This window comes from Rhinichthys klamathensis, unplaced genomic scaffold, assembly GCF_029890125.1.
Source record: "Rhinichthys klamathensis goyatoka isolate OS25496 unplaced genomic scaffold, OSU_Roscu_1.1 h1tg000099l_1, whole genome shotgun sequence".
Lineage (NCBI taxonomy): Eukaryota > Metazoa > Chordata > Actinopteri > Cypriniformes > Leuciscidae > Rhinichthys > Rhinichthys klamathensis.
Genome location: NW_026606638.1, coordinates 58,796 through 79,869, shown reverse-complemented (window position 1 = coordinate 79,869; position 21,074 = coordinate 58,796). Strand labels below are relative to the sequence as shown.

At 37.9% G+C, this 21,074-nt stretch overlaps 1 protein-coding gene across 2 annotated transcripts; it reads left to right on the top strand.

Moving 5' to 3' along the window:
• The first annotated feature begins 245 nt into the window (after positions 1 to 245).
• Positions 246 to 18,665, top strand: dtx2 (deltex 2, E3 ubiquitin ligase). Of its 2 annotated transcripts, XM_056252879.1 has the most exons (9): positions 246 to 1,121; positions 2,693 to 3,281; positions 7,496 to 7,554; positions 10,053 to 10,190; positions 12,068 to 12,135; positions 12,465 to 12,626; positions 13,476 to 13,637; positions 13,905 to 13,994; positions 17,683 to 18,665. In XM_056252879.1, exons 1-9 carry the CDS (start codon positions 782 to 784, stop codon positions 17,941 to 17,943), a joined length of 1,869 nt encoding a protein of 622 aa, XP_056108854.1. In that variant the 5' UTR covers positions 246 to 781; the 3' UTR covers positions 17,944 to 18,665. The 2 variants fall into 2 exon arrangements, with proteins under 2 accessions (XP_056108854.1, XP_056108855.1); XM_056252880.1 differs by lacking the exon at positions 10,053 to 10,190 and having other exon boundaries at positions 247 to 1,121; positions 17,683 to 18,664.
• Positions 18,666 to 21,074: the final 2,409 nt, after the last annotated feature.

Genomic DNA, 21,074 nt, shown 5'->3' with positions numbered 1-21,074 from the left:
TATATAGAGGGACTTTTATTTTGCCGTTTGTCACATTGGCTTAATTTAATGACTTTCAAAATAAAAGTCGCCAATGCAGACACTAACTAACAGAGACAAAATCTGATAACGGCCAGAGTAAGTAAACTTCATGTAGCACCGGGAAATGCTAGTAATTTAAAACAACTAGCCACTTTAATTTATTTTAAACCTGTAAAATGTAAGGGGAAATGTAAAAACAGATTTCCATAGGGGAGTGTTCTGTGTCTGGCTTCACAGTGTGTATCTATGGGAATCCACCACCAGCGACACAAACACACACAGCAGGCGAGCAAGTAACTATACAACCCTTGCGTACTTTAAAAAAAACCATGTCCATCAGTGTGCTTCTATAAGCCACCTGACAACTTTAGTCTGCTGTCTACAAAATAGTAGCTGTTATATTATCTGGTAGTGGTTTATGAGGCTGGTAGCCGTACAGTAACGCACTGAATGGCGAAGAAAAGAGCGAGACGCGGCTAGTCTGAAGCTGCGACTCTAGCAACCGAGCAAGATGATGCGACGTCAGTGGTTTTTTACTCAAATCTGCGGTTAAATTAACGTGTACTACTGGATAAAACACTGTAGTGGCGACATTGATTAATATCTTACAGAATACGACTAGTTAGCGGGCTATCTGGCTGTAAATCAAGTGCAACTGAAAGGGTGTTGTTGTTGTTAGCTGGGCCAAATCGTCACATTGCTATATACTCCAGCTTATTTCGTCGCCGGCGGTCAGTTGGGATCTTTTCTATCTGACAAAATGGCAACAGGCTCCAGTTTTCATTCCGGAGGGAGTGGGTCTAGAAACGGACCGTCTTTCGCATCGCCATCATCCTCCTCCTCCTCCTCCTCCTCCTCCTCTGGGATGCCAGGACAGGCTCAGCCGATGGCGGTGGTTTGGGAATGGCAGGATGATCTGGGCTTCTGGAGGCCTTACACTGGACAGGTGTGCAGCTTCATCGAGCAGTGTCTCCAGCATCAGAGAGGAGCATCGACCCCCAGCAGCAGCAGCAGCAGCATCTGTCTGGCTCAGGCGGACCCCAGCCTGTCTGCCTACATCATCGACATCCCCAACCTCAAACAGTTCAGACAGGACACCGGTGAGTGGGACCTCACACAGCCCGTTCACTAAACTACTTATGCAGACTTATAAAAAGTATGCTCATGGTACGTTAATAGTAACTTAGCTACTGAATATGAATCGTTACCATATTCGTGTAGCATCTACATAGAACTCCAGTCAACTCAAACTCCAGTGAACTCCACTACATATTCAAAAACATGGTACTTTTTTGTTAACACTAACTGTGTTATTGAATGATATCTCATTAAATAACATGATAATAACATGGAACTTGTACCAAAACATTGGTTGTGAAACGTAAAATTGTGAAACTCCTAAATAAACGTCCTGACTACTTTCAAAACAATTCTTGATTTAAAGAAGTTGTGATATTTGTAAACATAGATCACAAATCTGTAAAAAAAAACAGTACAATTGTGAAATATTATTACAAAACAACTTTCTATTTGTTAATGTAATTGTAAAATGTAATTTATTTCATTAAAATTAATGTATTTCATTGTAAAGCTGAAATTTCAACAGCTATTACTTACATTTCTTCTTAATACAATCGATATTGAAAACAGTTGTGCTGCTTTATATTTTTGTGGAAACTGATACATTTTATTACAGAATAGAAAGTTCAAAAGAACAGCGTTTATTTGTAATCGAAAACTTTTGTAACATTATAAATGTCTTTACTGTATTGATCCATTTGATGTGTTCTTGCTGTATACAAGTATTAATTTATTTAAAGAAAAGATTTAACTCCTAACCTTTGAGCAGTATTGTGTGTATAGATATTTGATATGTGTATGATAGTATGTGATAAGTATATATACTGCTATTTTTTTTGTCTACACTCGTAAGTATTTATGGTATGTTATTTTTGATTTACTTTTACACTTGACATTTTTAGTTTAGTTTTTTTTTCCAAAAACCTTTAAAACCCGCATCAGTACGCAGATTTTTAAAAAGAGCTTTTTATCTAATTTGAATTTAAATTGTATCTAATTATCTGATAAGTTTTTAAGGACTTATATCTAATTAGCGTTTTAGACTAGATTTAAAATATAATCTTGGACATCTTTATTAATGACCCATAAACTATGTTTAACGGAGTGTTAAGAATGTATGCTTATTGCTCATTTGGATTAAGTAAATGTGTTACCAGTTGTCAAGGAAGTGCTTCCATAATCTACAGAGTGAAATAAGCTTAATGTGAACTGTGAATGCTGGCTGAAACTAATTCAGTTGCTCCGAATGTATGATATTTATGCTTCATTCAGGTCATTAAGCCTGCTGGGTAAAGCTGTTTAGCGCTGCAGTAGGACACATGGGCGTTTGGTCTGTTAGCTGGAGATTAGGCTTGTTTTGGGGGATGTTTGAATGACTTTCGACACCTGTGGTCTCTATGGAAAAGAACAGGAAAGAGGAGACAAAAAAATCTCAGGAAATAAGCGTACAGATTTCGACAGGATGCACAGCGTATTTGCTGGATGAAATAGCAGCTCTTTCTTACATATGTTTTAGAAGAGAAGCACATTTTATGATTGAGAAATGTTCTTGTTCCAATTACTGTGAAAGTTTTTGTTGAACCCTCTGTAGGAAAGATGCGCACCGTTCGGCGATCCCTGTTCCCGCAGTCTTCTGCCCTGGGCAGTGGCGTTCTCTGGGAGTGGGCCAATGATGAGGGTGGGTGGACGGCGTACGAGATCCGAACATCCATTTTGCTGGAGCACAGCTACCAGGCAGGGCAGGCCACAGCTGACCTGAGCCCACAGGGCTACAACTACATTGTGGACCTCACCGCTCTAGAGCAAGTCAACAAGTCTTCTAGCTTCAGGCGGCGCGTCAGGCGACAAGGCAGCATGCCGTATCCTCTCACGTCTGGGTCGGTTATTCACTCGGGCCCGGCCTGTACCTGTCACCAGTGCGTGAGCAATAGCAGCACCGCCGGACCCATGCTGAGCCGGTCACGGCATTCCTTCTCCGCGGGGCAAGCCAACAGACCCAGCCTCCAGACGCAGCTTGGGAGACTTCCTGGAACCAGCTCCTCTTCAGCCTACTCGCCCTACCCCAGAAGACCTCTCTCGATGGGGAACCTGTTATGGAACAACCCATGGAGCACCCCCACCTCAGTGGCTCATCCCACAGGACAGCCGCAGGCTTTTGGTCATCACTCAAATGGCTTAAGGTAAGACTACTAGGCCTAGTTCAATAGTTGAAAATGCAGGTTATCATATTTTTAAAATACTTCTGTAAATGCCATCTGATACTTTCAATCTATCATGGTACCACCATAGTTCTTTTTTTTTCCCTAAGGGAAAGACGTATTTTATCCATATTTTCAAGGACTTTGCACACAAGCATGGAAGTTCTCCTACAGAGAGCAGTTTAAAAATACTCAATGGCTTTTGGTCATAAGGAAACAAGATGTTTGACCCACATATTTTAAATGACACCGAAGGTCAAAAGGTTGTATTTCATCATCTACTGTGGTCTTCTCCTTCCTGCCATTGTGTCCGTTCTCTTGTGGTTTTTGTAGGCTTAAGCTCAGTCATTCTGTGAATCCATTTGTGGCATAATTTTGATTACTGCAGAAAATAATTTTGGCTTGGTTATTAGTTACAAAAAAAAAAAGCTTTTTATTTTATAGTTCTTTCTCTGTATGACATAGTATGTAATTATTGTGTAATAACCAGGCACTAACCCAGAACCAAACTTAAACTTTACCCATGTTAAAGGGATAATTTGGCCTAAAATGAAAATTTTGTCATCAATTCTGACCCTCGTGTCATTCCGAACCTGTGACTTTCATAAGAAGATATTTTGAGAAATGTCTGATTGTTTATATAGTGAAAGACGATGGAATCCACAACTGTTTGGTTACCAACATTCTTTAAAATATCTTCTTTCGTGTTCGATGAACTATTAAAAAACTAAAAAAAGAGTTAAATTTCACATGTAAAAAAAGGCCTTTAGTGGAGTGATGTATGAAGCACAGCTCACACAGAAGTCACGTTTCAAACCAAGCAGCTTTCTGTTGGTCAGCGCAATGTGACCAACTTGAAAATGAGTGAAAATCTGCGTGGGAAAATATTCGGCCCCTTACACAAAACTCCAGAATCCAGATTTCTGTTGGAATTACTGGATTTCGCCTGCGCTGTTTTGCAGAGCAACTGTAAATGTGACCACACCTTAAATGATGACATCATTTCCATTTTTGGTAGTCCATGTAGTACCTTTAGGCTATATTACTCAGTAATAGTTCAGGACAGTTCTTGTATACTGTAAAAATAAAGTGCAACCAGAATTGTCTTTGCATTAAGGAACTGACAATGAAATAATTTAAGTTTCCGAATAGACGTTAAAATATGCAAAGTTTGCAAAGCACAGCAACAAAACTAGTAGACCCACAGTAAAACTACAAATTTGCAGTTAAATTGATATAATATTTTTATGGAATCATAAATACAATAATAAATGATCAATATTTTTAGGTAAGAATTGTATTCATGCAATGTAAATGCATTCACAAATATGAGCTTCACATTTCGAGCATGGTTTTTCTACTTAAAATGTGGGATTAACGGAAAAACCACTTTAAGCTATGTTTCCATTCAAAGTTGCCATCGCAAAGCCATGTCTTTTTTGATGCGGGATTTATTCGGTAATAGTTTATGCGCGTGTTTTCTTATCAGATACAAAGTTTATCCGACTCAATTGAGCGCATAAACGATTTTTTGAATTTATGCACATTTTGGCATAAACATGGCTTATGATAGCATGATAATTTCCTCTCTCAGTCTGGACTAATTTTAATTCAAGAGCAGTAAGGATCATCCTCCCTTTTGTCCCCCTAATTGTCTTTTCCTCTGTGTAATGGTGTCATATCCTCTCGTCTGTGTGGATGTACAGGAGTAGAGGTCTGCTTTAGGACACTTGGAGGAGAGCAAGTCTGCGCTCACTGTGCTGACTGAAAGGGGAAGACCCAGATTTGAGTTATTGTTCTCTTCTGGTAAACTAGGTTGAAAGGGGAACCAGGAAATTTTAGACATGTTTTTCTCACTTCTTATTCAACTTACACTAGCATCCATATCTGACCTTAGTTTGATTCTCATATGGACAAAGTACACCTCCTGTAGATATGATCTGTGGCATGATTGCTACCAAAATCACTCGCTGAAAAGTGTAACCCGAGTAATAAAAAAAAGAATCAACAATCTGGACGAAGCTTATGAAATGTATTAGTGTTGTTTACAGAAGCTCAGATTTGCTCAATGCTTAAGTTTAAGAATTTATTCAAATCCCTAACCTTAAGTTAAAATTTTGGTGCTTAATTTGTCATGCACAGTTTATGCTGGTTAGTTTTACACCGAGTGAAGAGCTGAATATTTCCTGGCATATGGCCTCATCACACCCGACTGTGTCATGCGGTTCTCAGATGACTGTGGGAGTGTACTGTGAGCTGTAATTGTTGCGAATTGTAGCGCCACTACTGAGATAAAGCTGTAAATGCAGTTATGTAAGTAGCAGAAACATCTGTGCCGTATGGATAAAATGGGAGGGATTTACTCTATATCCATGACCCAGTTTGCAGAACACTTGTCATTGTGGGAAATTGGTTATTGGTTATCCAAAAACTGTTGCTGAAAACATTGTACGATGCTGAATCTATGCAGAGTACTGTCATATCAACCAGTGGAACATATTTGCAAAAATGGAAATGGATTTTGATTGGATTAATTTTTGTGTACTCATTATTCTTTTGTCATCTTCTTTTGGGGTAGTGTAGATTATTATTATATGCAGCTACACTGCCCCACAAGTTTGGGATCTGTAATTGTTTTTAATGCTTGTTTTGAAAGTCTCTTATGTCTCAATTTAAGTCTCAAAATATGTTTTAATATATTTTAAAGGGGTCATGAACTGCATTTTTTTTTTAAACTGCATTCATTGTTTTGAAACTGTGCGATGTTCGCTATGGCCTACATGTTTGAGTCCCGAATCAGACATCAACCCTACACCTTAAATAAATACCAAGGATACTCCAGTCTGCAACAGCATGGTAATTAATCATTTTTATTTATACCTTATGTATTTGTGAGGTGGTATTGTATTGTATTTTATTATATTATGTTAGGTAGTATATTTTTTTATTATATTAAGTTAGTGTTGAAACAAAGACGCTACAGCAAGGTCTTTATCTCATTACATAGATGAAACATTTATGTCTTTATAAGTCTTGGTTGCGGCAAATAAAGTACTTGGAGTTACCAGTTATAGTTGACAATAGCTTGCACTGTGTTTCGCGTAAACGAATTATGAATGAATGTGCCATAGTTTGTCGCACTGTCGTTGTTATATTCATTGTTCATCATTTTCAGTAAAGTGAGTACATATCAAACGATCTCTAACAGACAAAGCAATAGTGACACATGGTAAAAACATTGTTACTCACACTTGTGTGTTCAATATAGTCAGCACTGCATCGTCTTTTATTCAGTCTCTCTGAAAAGCCTGTGTCGAACTGTGTCTTGTTTAAATATCAATACACTGTAAAATGAAGCGAACAAACCAACAGTCTTACTGAGTTGACTTGGAACTTCGTTAAAAATAAAGTTCATCCAGGCTTCGGATCACAATGAAGGCAATGCGAAGAATGTGGAAATGTTTTTCCTCAACTTGGCTCTTCAAAATGTCTTGTAATCCAGTCAGAGGCATCTTTATCGCTTTGTTGCTGGAGTAATCCTGTGTTTGCGTCTGTCTTGTATATTTTCGGAGCTTGGTTTCTGTTTTTGGACTGTTTTTGGTTGTTTTATATGTCAAAAGATCAAGGAATTTGGTTTCTCAATTCATAACCCCTTTAAAATGTAACATTTCTGTGATAGCAAAGTGGAATTTTCAGCATCATTACTGCAGTCTTCTGTGTCACATGATCCTTCAGATATCATTCTAATATGCTGATATTCAAGAATCATTTATTGTTATCTGCAATGTTGAAAACAGTTCTGCTGTAAGTAAACTTTCTATTAATCAAACAATTTTGAAAAAAGGAACAGTGTATGTCTTTACTGTCACTTTTGATCAATTAAATAAATCTTTGCTGATTAAAAGTATTAATTTCAAAATCCTACTGACCCCAAACTCGGGAGTGTTTATGAAAAAGACATGTCAGATCAGATGGCATAGCATGAATTACACCATGACAGCTTGAGAAAGCCAGGGGATTTCCTTGGAAAGTATCTTGCTTTCGTTTTATCTTTACTAGGTCATCTACAACAATCTCGACCAATCAAATTTGCTTTCTCTTTTGTATAATAAAAAGAACATGACACAACTCCTGTAATGGGAGTTAAGGCCATTGTCAAACGCTGCATTAAAGTGTGTATATTTCTGTCTCCACAGCATCCCAACCATCCCTCTACACATGAACGGATCCAGTAGTGTGAACTCGGCGCTGGCAGGTACGGTACTCGCACGCCACACAGGAGAAAATCCTTCCAGTGATGCACTGGGGTCTCCTCCTCGTTGCAGAAAGGTGTTTGATGCTGCAGTAGCAGCTGAACCGTTTCTTGGGAGTGTCAGTTTGAACCACTCAATTATTTCCCAGAGCAGTGAGAGTCAGTGAAGTTAGCTTTAGCATCCTTCAATGAATGTCACAAGTATATTCATGCCACAGACTTGCGTTTCCACCCTGTTTTTGTCTTCTGTCGGCTGCTTGTCACAAATCAGTTTATGACATTAGCGGCTTCACTGAGTCACCAGCTTGTGGGTTTTGTGTTGGTGTGTCTTAAAAGCGCTCGCCTTTCAACAAGTTTCAGGCTAATGGTGCGTGTCTGGGGATGTTGAATATCTGTTGTTCTTGTTGCTGACAGCTGCAGCACCAAGATGAATGAGGCATTTGGGGAACATATAGACAGATCTGGAGCGAAGTGACATCTCTAATATAATTTTCACTAGAGTGAAGGTGAGGAGATTTTGGGTGGGTTTTGAATAAAGTGATCAATGCAAAACTACTATATGCTAAAAACAAATACTGAATCTGCATACACCGTAACCATGTTTATATATAAATTCATTCAATTCAATTCACGTTTATTTGTATAGCGCTTTTCACAATACACATCCTTACAAAGCAGCTTTACAGAAAGTGCATGAGTCCATATTACAATTTAGAGTGTTCTGTCATCAGAGGTAACTGTCTAAGTTAAGTATTTCAGAAGTGTACATGTACAAAGTCACATTTAGCTAAAAATTTATTAATTTAAACAATGTAATAATTTAATGCAGATACAATGAGCTCATTGAAGTAATGAATACTTAATCGTAATGAAAGCTGCTCTCTACGAGCATTGTCATTTCATATATACACAGGCAATATTCAAAGATCTTCACGACAACCCGTCAAAATAAATGACCTTTTTTTATTAAAGTTTAATTAAACCATTAAAACTGAAAAATCAAACCGAACACACTGCTAAAGGCTAATCATATAAATTACCATTATGTTGAAAATTCTGAATGGATTACATAGTATATAGCCTAAAAGACCTGCGAAGACCGAAGCTGTCACTCATCTCATTTTGTGATCTCATTATAATCAATAAAGTTGTCTACATTGCACAATGAATCCCTTCTTTACATTGGTCTACACTTTGTTAATAAGAGGTTTCGCGCAATTCGCAGGAGTGCAGATTTTTGACCAGCGAGTGGATTCTGACTGAATAAACGCCTCTGATTGGCCACTTTGTTCACCGCTGCAAAAACACGTTGTAAATAGAAACATCGGACGGTCTCTAGAACGCCAACACAAATACGCACTGCTGCATTTACCAAATCTGTTTTGTCAATATGATATTATTACAGTATCAACTGAGGGTGCTCTTGCTTTCATTTGAGGGTGCTTAGCATATGCTTATATGGCTGAATTAAACAAATATTTTCACTTGTGTAGAATTTACTATAGTTGACCGAGTGGAGGCGGGGGCTAATTTGCATTTTCAAACGAAGTAAGGGTGCAGTGTTACATTTGAGCTATTTTAAGGCATGAAGAAATTATTTTCACGGCGAAAAAAATTTGTGATCTTCAAAGATGAGTTTTAATAAGTCATTATTGACTTCTAGGGGACTTTTAAAGTTGAACTGTTTAACTTAAACGCCTGGTTTCACAGACGAGGCTTAAGACTAGTCCCGGACTATGTCAGTGTCATTGTTTTGTCTCAAGATGCTCTCCAGTAATGTTTTTTTAAAAGCTACTTAAATGTCCTTATTTAACTAAAGCCTAATCCTGGCTTAGTCTAAACCTCGTCTGTGGAACCAGGCCACTTGACATGCGGTCTTAAAAACGTAATGCTTACAGTATGCTCAGTTTTGGTCATATGTCTTGGTGTGATTAACGCTTTAATGTAATTTTTGTATGTATCCGGAAGCATTGCTTGCTTGCAGCTTTTTTTTTTTCATGCTGTTCTATTATTATGTTGTAATGGATTTCAAATTGTCCTGCCCTTAACGTCACTTAAAAGCAACACGTTTTGTGTTTGGTCATCAGATGTCAATCAGATGGTCTCTTCCTGTCAAAATGGACCAGACGTTATGCAAATAGTTAAAAGTCTGACTCTGTGAGACCAATGTGTCCCATGTCTCCTCTGAAGGTGGTTTGAGTGATTGGATCACAGTTAGTCTCCAAAGCGAATTGGATCCCGTGTACTGCATTTAGTCCTAGACGAATATTAATAACAGGTAGGATTGTAGTCAGCGTCTATAGATGGATGTTTTTGTCACCGATATTATTTCCTCTGCATCAGATGCAGAAGTGAGAAGGACCCTAAACGTTTCTTGACCTCATCAGAGCATGCCCCACTTGTGGTTGGCCTCTCCACTCTTGGCTCATTACTCTTCCTTTCCTTCACTCCTCCTCCTCCCTTCCTCCTGCATGTCTCCACATGGCCTCCGGCCGTTCCAGGCATGGCTTCCATTTTGATGTCAGCCGCAGGACTGGGAGTTCGCTTCATGACCGCCCCCTTCTCCCAGCGTGGCTCCAGCAGGCCCACCAAAGGCCAGCCCAGCTCCGTTAAGAGGGCAAAGAGACAGTCCAGGACAGGTAGTTAAGCACCGCCAACCAGCCCGACCGAACCTGCCCTCCACTGGCCTGCAAACTTCTGCTGTCCTTTTTGTTTAATTGCTCTTTTCCTTACCATTCTCCTTTCAAATTGTATTTTCCCCAGGGGGGTAGTACTGTAGCTTCATTCCGACATGCTCCGTCCAGCCATTGCGAGATGTTTATGTTTTGCTATTTATCGTTTGCTTCTGCCGTCATGTTTTCACCCTTTTCATGTTTATGCTGTCATGCTGTCTTGCTTCCATCCTCTCGATCACATAATGAATGTACTATTGATGGTATTCAGCTTGACACCTGCCTGCTCACCCGTGGGACACTGCAGACAGATGTCTGCTGGGGGGTTTATCGAATAACAGTTGTTCCCTGGTCTTTTTTTCCCCTTCTTTCTCTAACCCTAAATAACCTGTGTTGTGGTTAATGCTTTTCATTTTAATGTGTTTTAATACAGAAGATGATATTAGGTTCAGACTGACACTCACAAGCGATGTTAGTTTACTGCTTTAATATCGCCTTACTAAAACATCCTAAACACATTTTCCGTATTGAACTGACTATTTAAGCGTTGTCTGAAAACTCTAAAAACTAACACCAAAGGTCTGTAATCTGAACAGTGTGTGCTTTTATATGGTATGTTAAATGCTGAGTAAGCATCAAACATTGATTTATTAAAAGAAGCCATATTTAACGGACAGTTCTGACTCTAAATTCTGATTGGATGAGCGACTTTCAAAGCCTTTGTTAGATGGATGATGCTCGTTCACAGTATATAGAATTCAATTAATATGTTACTAGACTAATAAATCACTATGCGAACTGTTTATTTATTATAATTACATTTAATTATAAAATGTAACAAAAGTATTTTCATAAGAGCAATAAGCTGTTTGAGGCTGTGGATTACACTTAAAATATAAGAATATTCGAAAATAACCATTTAGCAAATTTATTTTGCTAAGATCTGTACATTTTATTTGATAAATTGTAAACCTCACGCTGCGAGATTTTACCGTAATAAGGGGGTTTTAGGTACGGAGCCCCAAAAGGGACATGGTGATTGGAGGAAAATTATATTTCGGAGCTTTTGCGTTCTTTCAAACGTTTTGCATTCGCTCGCAAAATTGGTGCACACTTCTGTTTACATTAGTAAATTGCGAAAATTGCCTTGATGTAACATCAAAACGAACTGATGTGCACATTAAATTGTCACGGTCTTCACATTCAAAGCAAAACCGGCCTACCCTGTCACCAAAAATGTGTTTCTTTTCTAGGGGAAATCTAATTAATAGTTAAATGTTTATACATGAGCTTATATGTGTCTGCATATAATCAGTGTGTGATAATGCATAACAATGCACTCATTAAAACAAACTGTGACTCAGAAAGTCAAGAGCTAGTGTTATTGCATTAGGTATTTGGTTGTGGCTTGGAAATACAAGGATACTAATGCCATAGCATCTCTAACTGCATCTCAGAAAAACAGTTTCCATAATGTATTTGTTCATTTAGAAACCATAACAAACATAGCATTCTAGTTCTGCCAGGTTAGGTGCATTAATGATCTAATAGGAATAAAAAAAAAATTAATTTTTTTTTTTTTAAGTGTCTACAGAAATTCACAAAAAGTGAAAATGTTTATAATTGTGATATATATGCATATGCTGACTTCAGTGACAGTCTCATTATAGAGAGAGCATTTGATTGGCCAAAAATGTATGTAGTACATGAATAAACAATTGATCAGAACAGACAGACATGGATTACAAGCCACAAAACTCTGATTAAGCTTTCATGGACTCTTTTAGAAAATGTAATCTTCATGTCATCACATAGGTTAAAATGTGTCTTGTGTATGTCCTTAGCTCCGGCTCAGAAACCAGAGGAAGTCATCAAGAAATACATGGAGGAAGTGCCTGTGGTTCCAGATGAGGTATGTTTTTATGTACTGGCATAAATCTGTACATTTTTCAGGTCATTTCTCACCCCAGAGTTAAAAGAATATTATATTTTAGTTAAATATAGTTTTTAGTAAATATATTAGTTAAAGAGAATGAAGACTATTTTAGGACCATTTTTACATATTTTCATGACAATTAAGCACTTTTATGTAACAATGCAAAAAAAACGTAATGGTCCTAAAATAGATTTCAATTTCTGTATGCAAAATATAACATGACCTGGACATATTTTGATGACATTCACCCATATGTTTAACGCCCTGCCCTATGAGATGTGTGACATCTGGCTGTGTGCTTTCAGGACTGTATTATCTGTATGGAGCGCCTGGCCTGCCCGTCTGGTTATGAGGTCCCAGCTGAGTGCTCCCAGTCGCTTCAGCCTAACACTGTGGGCAAATTCACAAAATGTGGTCACACCTTCCACATGCCCTGCATGCTGGCCATGTACAACAATGGAACCAAGGTGTGCAATATCTTATCAACACATTTAACTGTCAATTGTATACAACTATTTAATATCTATTTTAGGGTAATTCCAAGAATGGATGACAGAAATTGCAATACTGTTAATACCCCAAAAAACGTGGGTTTGAAATAAATTATTTTCAGAATTTAATTTTTTTTTGGGTGAAGTATTCATTTAACAGTATTCTAATCTACACTACCATTCAAATGTTTGGTGTTCCCAAGTGTTTTTTTTTAATAAAGATGTCTCTTTTTCTCACCAAGGTTGCATTTGTTTGATCATAAATACAGTAAAAACAGCAACATTGTGAAATATTATTACAATTGAAAATAACCGTTTTCTATGTTAATATATTTTAAAATGTAATTTATTCCTGTGATGGCAAAGCTGAGTTTCCAGGATCATCAGTCTTCAGTGTTGCATGATCCTTCAGAAATCATTCTAATATGCTGATTTCTTATTATTATCAACGTTGAAACCCGTTTTGCTGCTTAATATTTTAATGGAAAACATGATACATTTTTTTTTTTCCGAATTCTTTGATAAATAAAAAGCTCAAAAGAACAGCATTGATTTGAAAGAAGTAACATTTATAAATGTATTTACTGTCACTTATGATCAATGCATCCTGAATAAAAGTATTATTTCTTCAAAACAGAAAATACTGACCCCAAAATGTTCAATGGTAGTGTACGTCATGCATTCCTGGAATTACTCTAAAATGTCAAAATAGGTGCATGAAATTACAAGAATTGATTTTATTAGCTCAAAATACTTCTTTTCACATGAACTATTTCTTTTAAAGAGATTGTTGCACCCATTTTCTCTCACGTTGTCACACCATAGGACGGGAGCCTGCAGTGCCCCTCATGTAAGACAATTTACGGAGAGAAGACCGGCACCCAACCAAAGGGCAACATGGATATCTATAGTATTCCTCAGTCTTTGCCTGGACACCCAGACTGCGGCACTATACAAATCATTTACAACATCCCGCCCGGAATACAGGTCTGTTTTGGCAAACCAATGTAGTGCTGTACTGTTTTATATTTATTTGCTCCTTGATTCCCCAATAAGAAAAGTGCTTTCAACTTTTATAATAAGTGCTTGAGGTCCTTAAGAACCAGCCAAATGTCTTCATCCAGCAGACTGACGTCGGCGTCCATCTGCATTTATTGGGGGCATGACTGACTCATTCCTTTGTGTGCTGATGGTTTTGTCCTTGCCTTGGCCTGCACGAAGCACTCATTATCCTAATGCACTCTTTGTCTGCAGGGCCCTGAGCACCCAAACCCAGGGCAGCCGTATACGTGCAGAGGATTCCCTCGCTTCTGTTTCCTTCCTGACAATGACAAAGGCAGAAAGGTAATAGAGTGAATTGACCCAGTTCAAATAAAGATTCATGCCATTCTCATTCGTCACAATATGGAATCACTAGCCACTTTCACACATTAAACCTGTTAAATTACCGTTCAGTTGCTGAATCAACTGTTCCAGTGCCATGTGTTACACAAGGTGGAGTTTCGGTTCCTTGCCACTGTCGCTTTTTTTCACCTTTGTTGCCATTGGCTTTTGGCTTGCTTAGTTGGGGACATTAAATTTAACATTTAATTTAATTTTCAACAATAATTTTGATCTGGTTGCATCGACACCATTATATGAGAACTGAACTGAGCTGGACGATGACATCACGGTTTTCTCCAGAGCGGCTATATATATAGAAATTGACTAAATTAATAACTTTTTTACAACAAAAATGAAACATCACTGAACTTACTCAAGCTGGACTGATGCTATTTTCTTCTCCTGTTATCTCTGTAAAGCTGCTTTGAAACAATCTGTATTGTAAAAAGCGCTTTATAAATAAATGTGACTTGACTTGACAAGCAATGGTTTTCCCTGCTACCATTCACACACATGCACCACAAAGCAATTAAAACATCATTGTCTCAAAAAAAGGTGCGGTCACTGTAAATACTGAAGTGTTGCAGGAAGCAGCACTCGCTTAGAAGTCACTTTCAAACCAATCATCTTTCTGTTGGTCAATGCTATAAAAAACAAAAATGGTGAAATTGCACAGGGAAATGTTTCGCTCTTACATATAATATACGTCTTACATATAATTCCCAATTCCTATTGAAATGACTTTAAATTGCTTATGAAATTTCGGCGAGCTACTGTAAATGTGGCTCCACTCACAGTGAGGATTGCTTTTGTTCACCTCGTCGGGCCAGTAGTTGTCTTTAGTTATATTGTATTTTAGTTATTAAAGACGCAAAATAAAAAACATTAGCCTATATATATATATATATATATACACAGTGTGTGTATATATATATGTATATGTATATGTATATTAAGGGTGTCACGACTTCGACTAAAAAAATGGAATCATCGATGCTGTCACGCCCCGTCCGGTCGGCGTGCCAAGCGGGAAAAAACACGCGTGTTGAAGTGCTGCGAGTCTATGGTCAACCTCCTCTAACTTAGCTACAGCCATTCAAAAGATAGCATGGCAACTGCAGATGCAGGAGACCCATCGACAAAACTTGAACCGCCTCCTCTTTCATTGAAGTCGCAGGTGTGGAAGTTTTCTGGATTTCCAGTGAGTTATGTTGACAACGTTCGCGCTTCAAAAAAGCCACAGTTTGCAGACATCCCAAATCTCCCTGAAGTTCCGTGAGTCTCCCGCATATTGATAGCGGCTCCCTGATGGCCGCAAATTAGTTAAAATCTCCCGGAATCTAGAGTGAGCGAGCAAGAGCGTGCATGCGAGACAAAAAAAACTGTGCTCCAAACCGTATAGCGCGCGCACGGCAGAGAGGGAGAGAGCGAGAGACCTTGCGTGTGAGCCCCCCCCCCACAGAGAGAATCGAATCGAACCGTGACCTTAGAATCGAAAATTTAATCGAATCGAGGATTTGGAGAATCGTGAAACCCTTAAAATATATATATATTAGTGCTGTCAAACGATTAAAATATTTAATCGCGATTAATTGCATTAATGTCATAGTTAATTCGCGATTAATCGCACATTTTGAAATCAAGTCTCTTGATTTCTTTTTGTTCATTATTTTTTCTCATTTTAATGCTCTTATCAACATGAAAAAAGTGGATTCCTTGCTTTTTGCACATTTTTTTTATTGAAAACAACATTGGCAATACTGTGTTCAATTTCACACTAACATTCTCACTTGGAGCAAATAATTTCTTTGTAACACAATGTAACACTGTCCATCAATAAAAGGGTGAAAGAAATACTGACGAGGTACTGATATTGACGAGGAGGCGGAGCATTCGCATCAGCTGTGTGTGTGTGTGTGTGTGTGTGTGTGTGTGTGTGTGTGTGTGTGCTTGGCTATGGTGCTTGCTTGGCCATTATCACATGGTGTTTCAGACTGGACGTGCTGCGATGATGATAGCTCAGTTCATAACGACAAAACACACAGATCACTTTGGTGTAGTCAATGGAACCATTTGGCAACTTTTTCAAAGTTAAACTTTCCATTCAGAATCTTATTGGCATCCATTTCGGCGTCTCGCGCTCGTCATCCACTCAAAACGTAACGTTAACCAACTATTTGGCCGGCTCGCAGACCCAAACAAGTGTGTGCGCGTGCCTGTTGTTTTGTGTCCGGTCTAGCTGGATCCATTTGCGCTTTGGTCGACGAAGCAACAAAACGTCCTCGCACGGCGCAAGCCATTGAAATGAATGGGTGTCATACGGTTTCATAGCGCAGCGCCGCGCCCTGTTGCAAAAGCATGTGAAAAAAACGACAAAGTTTGCTAGGCCAAAAAGACCGTTAATCTCGCGATAAAAAAATTAATCGCGTTAAAATGGGTTTGCGTTAACGCCGTTAATAACGCGTTTAACTGACAGCCCTAATATATATATATATATATATATATATACATACACACACACACACACAGTAGAGAGAGAGAGAGAAAATGCAGTACTTTTTCAATAAATCAGTTCTTTATTTATTGTTGCATTGCAAACAAGCAGAGATGGTCCAAAATGCGTGCGGCACTTCATTTACGATAGAGGCAGGGAGGACTTAAAAGGTTTGACTTACAGTTTAAGGATCCAATGGAGTTATGAGGTTTAGTCAAGCTGTTTTTATTACTTTACATTGGTTAAAGGGTGGTATAATGCCCTTTTCACAAGATGTAAATAAAACTCTGATCTTCCAGAAATTTAAATCTTCCAGAGTGTTTATGTAAAGTTTTAGCTCAAAATACCCCACAGATATTTTTATAAAGCATGTTAAAGTTGTCACTTGTTGAGGGTGAGCAAAAACACACCGTTTTTTGTGTCTATCCCTTTAAATGCAAATGAGCTGCTGCTCCCGGCACAGAGGGCGGAGCTACAACAGCTTGTGTCATTTTACCTCACACAGACATGCACTGAAAATTTCAAAAACTTGTAGCCTTTTATGTTCAAACCGGAGTCAGAAAGATGGAGAGACTCGAGAAGAAGTGACAACATGTAGACAACATTTCTGAATGGTTAGTTGAGGAATTTATGTAGCTTATGTGTAGTTATTAATTAGCATATTCTGTCTTGATAATCTATAAATCGTATTCCGGGGGCAGGTTTTATGTCAATTTTAGGGTTTGTGATGTCACTAACCCGGGATGAAGCTCGTGTAGTCCCTACCAGCCGTTTGTTGTAGTCCTTAAAAAGCAATTTCTTTAAAAGAAAATATTTCCCTTTGCTTTGAACTTTGAGCGTCGTAACTTTGCAGATGTTGTTTATGCTCAAACAGCAACATCACACACTAACTAAAGTTAAAAAAGTGAAATCATAATCAACCACCCCTTTAAATATTTGAAAAACCCACGGACAGACATAAAAGGGTGATCCTTAGTAATGATTCAAATGGAGATACAAGATTTCTGCCCGATATATTGAATCTTGACACAGGTCTTGTTCAGCATTTGTTTTATGTTGATCTTTGTGCAATGCTCTGGTTTGCGTTTCTCTCTGTGAGAAAACCAGCAACTGTGTTTCCTGTAAATCTGAGGGTCTCGGTTATGTGGTTTTCAGGTGCTGGAGCTGCTGAAGGTGGCGTGGACACGACGCCTCATCTTCACCGTGGGCACTTCCAGCACCACAGGGGAGCCTGACACCGTCATCTGGAACGAGATCCACCACAAGACGGAGATGATGTCCAACGTCTCCGGCCACGGCTACCCCGACCCCAACTACCTGGACAATGTGCTCTCAGAACTGGCTTCACAGGGTGTGACGGAGGACTGTGTGAAACGTGACGCTCAGAGCCAAGGGGCTCACGGTTCAGGCATGTGAAACGGACCATTCCATCTGCTGTAGATCTAATAAAGCTTGACGAAAAGGGAAAACTAGAGTTATGATGTTTTGGCGAGAGGTTTGGATGTATGCGAATGTGCAAGGGTTGGCGGCAACTTCCTTCATCTGGCTGAGTCTAGAATATTAACGCACACATGGGGTCACTGGCTTCGTGGTCATCTGTACTTTCACCGTATTGTAAGGCAGCTATAGATGGTTCTGCACGAATGGCTCTGTCTTAGATTGACGCCTGAATCTCGAGCCGAGAGGAGACTCGCCCTCTGTTCATCTCAAAATATGATTCATCATAGGGCCGTGATGTCCTTCATGACGCACTACATTACAGTAGAACACCAATGATCCTCATACTATTGCTGGGAATCGATACAATATTCATTTAAAAGCATCAACATATGAAAACACAAATTTGCACATCAATGCAAATCATGTCTTTACTAGTACTGTAAAATGTACTGCTTCAGAAATTAAAGGCACTTTTTTTCAGAATTTGCAGCTATGAATTTAGTTCATAAGGTTTTTAACCTGACAGATTTGATGATGCCGTTCACATCATGCCGCTGCTATTTTTTTTTTTTTTTTTTTTTTTTTTTACGGTCATAAGGGATTTAATTTTTGTCTTGATTCCACATAATAAGGTTTCTATGAAAGCTTGTTTCCACAACGGAATAAAAAAACAATTATCTCACAATTGTAACTTTTTTTTTTCTCACAAAAAAAAAATATAAACTTGCAAATGCACGTTATAAAGTCAGAATTGCGAGTTATAAAGACTTTTTTTTTTCTCGCAATTGCGAGTTTCTACAACGGAACTCTGAGGGGAAAAAGTCAAATGCGAGCTGTAAACTAGCAATTGCGAGGAAAAAAGTCAGAATTGTGAGATTAAAACTACCGATTACCTTTTTTTATTCAGTGGTGGAATTAAGCATCTATAGGTTTCTATCGCAATGAACCATTTTTATTCTTTAGAATATTCGTACATTTTAGCTATTTAAAAATGCAAGACTTTTAAAAGCTCAGCAACACTATGTAATGCTTTTTAAAAAATGTCATTGCTTATTTAATTCTAGTCCAGATCCTGACAATAGGTGTAGAAATGCAATCCCACAGCATTATTATTGGGTTGCAGTATTAGATGGCGCCACAGAGACAATCAGCAGTGTTTGATTAAGTTACAGTTCATTACCACTGCGAGTCTGGAGACATTCATTCATCATCTCTTATACTTCACAGTATGGGATTTTTGGTTTTACAATGTATGCAAGTGTATATATAAATATATATTCAACTTCTAATCAGCAATAAACATTACTCCATATAACAACACTTTTTGGTTTCCGTTACTTGCTAATGAGAACACTGCTACAAAACACTGAATTCTTCCGGGCAAAATCAGGCTTTCGGTTTGCAACAAAAGACAAAATGAAATCCACCAGTGATCTCAAGAAAAGCTCATATCACACACACAAACACAAATAATGTATTTAAGATTTTGGTATTGAGTTCATTTTCACTCCAAATTCTCATTGCTGTAGTAGTGCATCCAGAAATGTTACTTTAAATGTAACTTTTTTTTTTAAAATGCCCATTTTTCCCTTTAATAGATGAATAGAAAGGGCATTTACCAGAAATGACAATAAATACATTTATAGTGTTACGAAAGATTTCTATTTTAAACAAATGCTGCTCTTCCAAACTTTCTATTCATCAAAGAATCCCGAAAATAAATGTATGATGCTTTCTACAAAAATATTAAGCAGCACAACTGTTTTACAGCGTTCAGAATATTACGAAAGGCATGTAAGAATGATTTCTGAAGGATCGTGTGACTGGAGTAATCATGCTGAAAATTCAGCTTTGCATCACTGGAATAAATTACATTTTAAAATATATTCAATTAGAAAACAATTCAATTAGAAAGTCATTTTGGTAACCCTTTACAATAAGGTTCATTAGTTAACAGTAAATGTATTATTAACTAACATGAACTAACAATGAGCAATACATTTGTTACAGTATTATTCATTTTTAATCCAGCTATTCATGTTCACAGTGCATTATCTAATAATACCTTTGTTTTTGATAATGTATTAGTTAATGTTGAAATATCAACTAAGATTAATTAATGCTGTAGAAATATTGTTCATTCTTAGTTCAGGTTAACTGAGGTAGTTAACTAATGAAGCTTATTGTAAAGTGTTACTGTTATTTTTAACCTGTTAATATATTTAATTATATAACATTATTATTATTATGCAATATTACTATTATCACAATATTCCCACTGTATTTTTGACTAAATAAAAGCAGCCTTGGTGAGCATGAGACTTCTTTTAAATATTTTTTTTTTTTTACTGACCACTTTTGAACTGTATATATATATATATATATATACCTTTCTTATGTAGATTTGGGGAAGAAACGTACACGTTGACACGTTCTTGGCAAAGCTTTCACCATATTATCTCATATTTGTAGGCTACCTGATTTTCATGTTTGTAATAGCTGAATGTGAAAGAATCCTCCCAGCCGGAGTGTATGGTTCAGTCAGTAGAGGACAGTGTTGCTCCATGTGATCTGCAGGACATCTGCATCCCAGAGCTGCTGTTCTTCTGCTTCATGAAGACAAATGCTTTTCACCTGCAGAGTGAGATTCTGTTCTTCCCTCATGAAATTAAAGCTGAAAACTGTCACAATCGTGTTGGTTGCTCAGCGGATCAGATGTGTTCTGTTTAGAATCCTTTACCGTGTATCTTATTTTCTCTGCTTTTGAATAACGGATGCGCGCCCACAGCAGCTGCAAACTTGCCAAGGGTTTCATTTGACTATGTAAATGCCCAAAATGAACTGACTTTGAAAAACATGCGTGATAAATAAAAGGCCTTTGATTGTAGGTAAGAATACTCTATCGCTGGTAAGCGGTAATGCTGTAAGAAGATGCTTAATGCAAATGCGAAGATCAAACAAGATGATAATGCTGATATACAGCGAACACACTTGTTCTCCGGTGTTTCAAGTGTTGATTCAGATCACAAGAATCAATGCAACTCCTTTGAAATCTTGAGTCCTTGTTACTATGGGCCACAATATCCACAGATACTGTGACTGCGTGA

Coding starts and splice junctions, on each gene's coding strand:
- dtx2 (XM_056252879.1), top strand. CDS start 782: ATGGCAACAGGCTCCAGTTTTCATTCCGGAGGGAGTGGGTCTAGAAAC. Junction 7,555..10,052: donor TGTGAACTCGGCGCTGGCAG/GTACGGTACTCG, acceptor CGGCCGTTCCAG/GCATGGCTTCCATTTTGATG. Junction 13,995..17,682: donor ACAATGACAAAGGCAGAAAG/GTAATAGAGTGA, acceptor TGTGGTTTTCAG/GTGCTGGAGCTGCTGAAGGT.